This window comes from Sinocyclocheilus anshuiensis, unplaced genomic scaffold (genome assembly GCF_001515605.1).
Source record: "Sinocyclocheilus anshuiensis isolate Anshui unplaced genomic scaffold, SAMN03320099.WGS_v1.1 scaffold26, whole genome shotgun sequence".
NCBI classification, from domain to species: Eukaryota; Metazoa; Chordata; class Actinopteri; order Cypriniformes; family Cyprinidae; genus Sinocyclocheilus; species Sinocyclocheilus anshuiensis.
In genome coordinates, this window is record NW_015544143.1 from 1,125,649 (window position 1) to 1,132,964 (window position 7,316).

The following is a 7,316-nucleotide window of genomic DNA, read 5'->3' on the forward strand; positions in this document are numbered from 1 at the left end:
ATAGTACACCAGTAGGAAAAACAACAGCAGAATTGCTATTTCCTTGATCCACAGCCAGGGTTTACCTAACAGGTTTCCGAACCATGAAGACTTATCTTCAGTCATCTGGTGTAATTTTGCTGAAAGATCAAGAATGTCTTGTTGGATTTTGTTCAAGTACGGCAATGTTGATCATGTTGATGGATGACTGAAGTTCCCGTATTTTATTCTCTGCGTTGTGTATTTAATTTTTCTTCCGTGACAGTTGGCTTGGTAGGGGGTCTAGTTGTCTTTCAGAGGTGGTGGCTTCATACACAGGGGATGAGGTCGGTGCGTGTGGGTCTTGGGACAGCCATCAAGTGGTATCTGCACAGAGTAAGAAAGAAAACAAAAGACGACAGAGCAGTATTTGTTGTAAAAGACTGCAAACACTAAGGTTGTATCCTTTGTTCGATCTGAGTCTGCTATTGTTGTTCCTTCTTTCCCCATTTCTTAATTCCTGCGACACCTAAAGAACAGTGAGGTAAGGATGGACTAGTGGATGGGGAAGGCCTATGAGGGAGTCTTCACTGCAGGGTTGGGCCCCAAAGCCTGTTGCATTCGGTTCTTCCCTGGGCTCCTCACTGGTCCGTGTGTCCTATCCTATCCCTGTAGGTGGAGGAACAACTTTACAATGTGAAACATGAGTCCAGGTTTTCCTTCCCTGACACAACACTGCAGCTGCTGTAATCAACATCACTTGATGTGGTCCGTGCCACTTAGGCTCTAACGGCTTGTTTCTGAATGACTTTATCATGCAACAAACAACTCCAATTCTGCATTCTCTATGGGAGTTTCTGTTACTTCACTCGTAGGTGCGTATGTAAGCGTAACACAATCATGAGTCATTTCTCATTTATCCTCTAACACAACTTCAGTCATTGCTTTAAACAGATTCTTAAATTTGTAATCCCACAGGATCAATGATAAAGCTACCGAGGAGCTGCAATCCATATGGCCAGGTTGTCTCCTCTGGGGTCTCTTTTTTCCCCTTTTACTTTTAAATCTCCCAGGATGAGTAAATAATTCTGACGTGCTCATAATCTTCTCCGGCTGTTTCAAATATGGAGAAGCTGTACCCTGGGGATCTACCCCATGGGCCTCCATAACCCTGAGCCTTCCTTTAGTTCTGCCTTCTTGGGTTTTATCTGTGGAATCAAACATCTCTTTTATCCTTTGAGATTTCTCTGTATGCGCCCATCAGAGAGCAGATTTGAGCTACTGGTAGGTGAGTGGGCCCCTGCTGATTTTCGGTTGATCCTCCACGGTTCAGGCCAGTGCTCTGTTTTGTTCGACTGATTACATTGTATCCCTTTCCCTGCGGAGCCATGCAGGCCCAGCAGCTGGAGGGGGAAGCATCTCCTCTACAGCTGTAAATCTGCCTCCTTGGGACTCATGGCAAAGTGGCGTACAATGATGTGTGTTGATGGGATAAGTAACAGAGCCTGTGCGAATTTGTCTCTCTCGTCACCGGTTTTTAGGTAAGAATTCCACACTCTGCAGCGTGCCAACTTGTTCCAATGACCCGAAACGATTGAGAGCGCTGGATCGCTATTAATGTAGAATACTGAAAGCATTTCAACCCCAGTACTGCAGAGAAAACAAACAGTGATGGTCGGGCGTGTATGCACTATGCAGAGAAAACACTTAATAATAATAAAAACCTTGCACAAATTTTTGGGTCCGCAAACAACTTGATTACCAAGTTTGGCTAATTAATATGTAGGCCATCTTTACACCTGGTAGTAAAGGACTAAATTATCTTTCGCATTTGATGTGGGTAACCAAACAGTTGCTGGTCCCCATTGAATTTGAGAGTGGGAAAAAATACTATGGAAGTCACTGGTGACCAGCAACTGTTTGGTTACCCATATTCTTCAAAATAACTTTTATGTTCAACAGAAGAAAGAAACTAATTCAAGTTTAAAACAACTTGACAGTGAGTGAATGATAATAGAATTTACATTTTGGGTGAACTATCCCTTTATTGTTAATTTTTTTTTAATTTATAAAGTGTATATAGTTTTTTTATTTTTATATTTGTTAATTAAATTTCTCGAATGCTACTGCTAAATACACCTACTGTACCTGAAAAACAAAGCACTCTTTGTTTTATTTGTATATTATATGTATTTGGAATGCGTATCTTTGTTTTTATTTTTTAATAAGAAAGTTAAAATAATGATAAAGATTTTTATCTTTGCCCACTTTGGCGTAAATGTCTGTCATATTTTTTTATTTTGTTACCTTGTAAGGCTTTGTTTTTAAAATAGGGAAATTAGTTGGGCTGTACTAGTCAGACAACTTGCAAAATAGTAAAACCAACATGACAAAGAATCGTGATAAAATCGTGAATCGTGATTTTCCTGAAAAAATTTTTTTTTATCGTGATATGATATGTTTGCCATATCGCCCACCCCTATAGTGATGTAGTATCTTAGGGTGAAGCAGTGGAGGCAACCTCTGTCTCTGTGTGAGACTCAGTGACTCAGATCGCTGTTTACACCTGGCTGAGTCCCAATTTATACACATACATATACGTTTCATATTTTTGTTAAAAACCGTAATAGATTTTTTTTTTCAGAATACTTTGATGAATACAAAGTTTAAAAGAACAGCATGTATTTGAAATAGAAATCTTAAATGCATAGAAATCTAGCTATGTAACAATGTAAATATATATACACATTCACAACAGCATGAGTGAACAGATGGAAATAACCAGTTGATAGAAGTATTCTTCTGGTGTCTTGTCTATGAAGAAATAGTCCAAGCAAAATAAAACGAAAACATAGAGAGAACAAGAGAGCAAAGGCAAGCACTGCCAACAAGTCAATTAAAGCGAAAACACATCAAAGGCAGTTTCAGCCTTCTCCCTTGCTCTCAAACAAAACAAGCTCCCTTTGGCAAGGGTACGCAAACAGGTGCTAATCCCTGTCCGCTAGTGTGCAGAGGAGAGAATGGTCTCTTGCACCCACCTCACTCCCTCCAACTAATCTGCCTCAACCCCAGACTGGAGAACTAGCTGTTTGTAAGAGTTCTCAGGGCTCCTCAGTAGCACCACAGACCTCAGGGGGCTGCGTGCAAACCCTCGATAAGGAGCGCGGCTCCCTCATACCTCATTAGAGGATCAGGCATGAAATGGCTCCTCTTTCCCTGTGGACTTTTAAAAAGGTGTTTGGGAGGGGGTGTATTGTTTTCGGAGACAGTGGAGCACAGCGCCGCTGTGAATCACTTTGAAATCAAAGAAACTGGATCCCGAGTCATTGAAACCTTCATGATGTGTGGCCCTTGAACCTACTGTTCACATGGTGATTTTGAAGGCACAATAATTCTGTGCATTGCAGGAATAGATAAAGGAAGGAAGGTGTTCATTTGCATTGGTTTTTGCTTTTGTGTTTGTACAACTGAATATCCTTTTATAACAAATAAAATGGTAAGCAGAAATGCAGATTATAAGCATATTCAAAGTGAAGATTATGAGTAAATCCACCAGTGAAAATGCTTTTTTGCATTTTGTATTTTTTTTTAATTTTTGTCTGTGTGTGTAAAACCTGACGATGTTCTCCAGTTTGATTTAAGAACAATCCATAGAGCATCTTGTACTTCAGCGGAAACAAGTGTGCAAAGTAGTTTACACGTTCAATGTCACAATTTAAATTTGCTTAATACTAAGCTAAAATATGTATTTAGATATGGTGTAATGGTTGCAACAGTATTCGATCTTCTGGAATGCTCTTCTGCTTGAAAACCACTGACACTGAACGCTGGATCCCCTTAAAACAAGTATCCCAGTGTTAGGAGACTATTTAGAATAAGCCCCGTGAAGGATTATGGCATTTTGCAGTAAATTCTAAAGTTTTAAGAAGCCAATAAGGCCATAATGCATGTTCTCTTTCAGGTGTTAATTAGCACCCATGCTGCTGTTTGAAAACATTTTTAGTCTAGCAAGAACTTTTTATATTTATTATTTTTATGGAAGATGACACAGAATGTCTCTAGGTTACGTATGTAACCATGGTTCCCCGAGGGAACGAGACGCTGCGTCGAGATTCGCTTTGGGAACGTCCCTGCGTGACCGCGTTCTGAAGCACGTGTAAAATCAGTCCAATGGATCAGCGAGACATCACGAGCAGGGTGACGTGAGCGCCAGAAAGTATAAAAGCTCATCCAGCAGAGGGCAAGTTAGCTTCGATGCAGTAGCGCCTGGAGGGATGCAGGGAGTATGGCAAAGAGACGCAGCGTCTCGTTCCCTCGGGGAACCATGTGATTTTAGCAAATGGCTGCAATATAACAAAGAGTGAAAAATTTAAGGGGGTCTGAATAGTTTCCGTACCCACTGTATATCAAAATGTGTCATTATATCTCTTCATTTGACTTTGTAGTTTATAATTTTTTGTGGGAAATAAAATTGATGTGATATTTTGGACCGACTGATGTAAAAGTGTATATTTTGAAGAATGTTTCAACTAAAACAACATTGGATGTCAAAAAAAAAAAACACTGAGAGATTCTGCAAAATATCTTCTTTTGTGTTCCACAGAAGTAAGTCATACAGGTTTTAAACAACTTATGGGTGTGTAAATAATGACAGAATGTTCATATTCTGATGAACTATCTATATCTTATGCTTCTGTTTTAGTGACAAAAGTAAACTGGCCTTGACCAGAAATGGACCCCCAGCTTAATCTTTGGATGATGTATCTGAAGCTCAGCTGGAGATCTTTTGATAGAAGGTGACCAGAATATTATCTGCTTCTTATCTGTTTTGCCACAGGCTAAAATCCACGGTTTCCCAGGAGCAGAGCAATCCAAATACTCTGGTTTTGTCTTTAATGGAGCCCTGTGGTGTTTTGCAGCAACCAAAGAAAAAAAGAAATGTGAAGATATGAATTCCCTCTTCCATCTCAGTAGTTGCTTTTGAGAGTCCTTGTATATGTACTGCACTGAGAATAAAAGAGAGGAAAATAAAAGCTACATACATTTGCGATGGACATGTTGTCATTATAGTTCAATATTCAGATTGTGAGCTAATGGAGAAGAGAAAGCAAATGAGAGGAAAAAGGAGATGGAGTTTTGTAACTGCTTGTTTTTGTCATGCCTTATTGAGTTCTGTACCAGAATGTTTTCCAATCTATTCTGCTTGTTTATTCTCATTGGTCTCTGGTTTTCCAGTCCACCTTCTTACCCATTATAAAGCTATGTGACTGAAATGTATTAGCATCATCATGAGGGGCATGTTAATGTCATGTTTCTACTTAACATTCTACTTCCCAGTTAAAAATGTAGGTCAAACATTTCAAATGCAACTTAGATTGCACCTTTCTGTTACACAGCATTATTATAGTTTCTTCTTGCTGTGCACAGAATTTGATACTGTTTTACTGTGAATTTTATGTTGAAGATAACATGGCATGCAACATCCCATTGGAATGAGTATTTGCTGGATTCCTGCTGAATAAATGTATCTCAAATGCATTATGGGTCTTCAGAATTCAAAAGAAAATGTGCCGGTTGTGCACAAGTACAATTTAGCAAAATTATAACTTGCGTAAAATGCATAAAAATGTGTTTTAGACACTTCCGATGATCAAAATAATGACCGTTTTATATGTAAACATGCAATTTCAGTGACTTGTTTTCAGTTTTTAAGAATCTTAAAATGCTGTATTATTTGGCATCTTATCAGGTTTTGCATTATCACAATTACGTCTTTGTCTAAATCAACAAGTAAAGTGGGACACTCGAGTTTATTCTCAAAAATGGAAATTCTGTCATTTACCCACCCTCATGTTGTTCCAAACCAGTATGATTTTGTGTGAGGAACACAAAAAAGGAGTTTTTTTTTAATGCCTTTTCCATAAAATGAAATGCTGTGGGATTCAGTGTAGTTTGGTTTGTATGGGCAAACACATTTGTGTTCCTCTGAAGAAAGAAATTCCTACAGGTTTGGAACAACATGAGGGTTAAGTAGCTCTTCAGCTATTTGAAATGGTTTTATGTGAGAAATTTGGCGTCATATCTTAAAAACAACTATCAGAAAATGTCCCACTTGACTTGTATTGATATGAAGCTAGCTAACTCCTATCTCTCTAATGTAATCCTATTGTCCTCTGTTCTGTCTTAGAGGTTTGAGGTCCATCAAGACCCGATGGTGAGCGTGGCCCACATGGTGCGAGCTGGTGGGGGCGCATGGATGGCCTTTTCAGAAGGTTCTTCTATACGCTTGTTCCATACGGAAACACTGGAGCACCTGCAGGAGATCAACATATCTACACCCTCGTCATTTTACAACCCCAGTGAGTTTCTCTCCTTTGACCCTGTGAAAGGAGCCTTTTGAATACCAAAATTCTTTATGCCTTCACACGTGCTTGATCAGTGCTTGTTTCCGTCATTTCTTTGAACTGCACTTCTCGTGATAAAAAGGTAATGACGGAGAAGTTCTTGTTGGAATGGTTCCTGTAGGCTGGCTCTCCAGGGAACGACCGTGAATAAGTAGCTAACTTAAGACCCCGCAGAGCAGTAATGGAGCTGCGGGGTTACAGGCAGGAAAAGGCACAATGGCACAGACAAAGCTTTCAGTTCAAAATGTTGCCATGGCAACACTCTTGTCATGACTTCAGCAGCCGTGGCATGTTGGTAATGTGCCAACGTTTGGCCATTGTGCCTTTTCTTAGTGCAGCTGGTCTTTAATTCATCTGTTTTCTCTCTTTTTTTTTTTACCTCTCTACACTCACCTTTAGCCATCTTTATTTCCCATGGGTCCTCTTAAATATCAGATTTGTCAAATTCTTTGTGCTATATCACTCCTTTTAGATGAAATAAATATAAGCCAAAGCCATGGTTTTCGCTACCTTTTTGCAGAAGGGAGCACGCGTGTAAACATTCATTATATAAGCAAGGACATTGAAAATAATAGTTTAACGGGGTCATGAACTGCCTTTGTTTTTTATTTTGGACTGTTCTCTGAGGTCCACTTATAATGTTATCAAGATTTTTACATCAAAATGCGTCATAATTTAGAAGTAATATGCTATTTTCTGTCCTGTTTTGACCCTCTCATCGGAACGCACGAAGTAAACGCACACTGCTATGATTGGCTAATAGTTGTGTGTGTTTGACAGCGTGCATCCTCCATAGATGAACGCTGCTGTGATTTAGGTTAAAAATGCATAAATACTCAGTACTTATCAAACGATCTGTAATAACAGACAAAGCAATAGCGACCACATAATAAAAATAGTTACTCACACTTTTGTCTTGCGACATTACTGTCAGATCCAATATAGTCAGCACAG

General features: G+C 39.3%; 1 protein-coding gene across 2 annotated transcripts in view; it reads left to right on the plus strand.

The window, feature by feature from the left end:
* LOC107695083 (rho guanine nucleotide exchange factor 10-like protein) overlaps window positions 1–7,316 on the plus strand; it is a 124,216-nt gene that overhangs the window by 106,706 nt on the left and 10,194 nt on the right. For both annotated transcript variants that reach the window (XM_016494887.1, XM_016494888.1), the window contains one exon: window positions 6,146–6,317. In XM_016494887.1, the coding sequence (XP_016350373.1) occupies window positions 6,146–6,317 (172 nt within the window). The remainder of the gene's footprint in view (window positions 1–6,145; window positions 6,318–7,316) is intronic.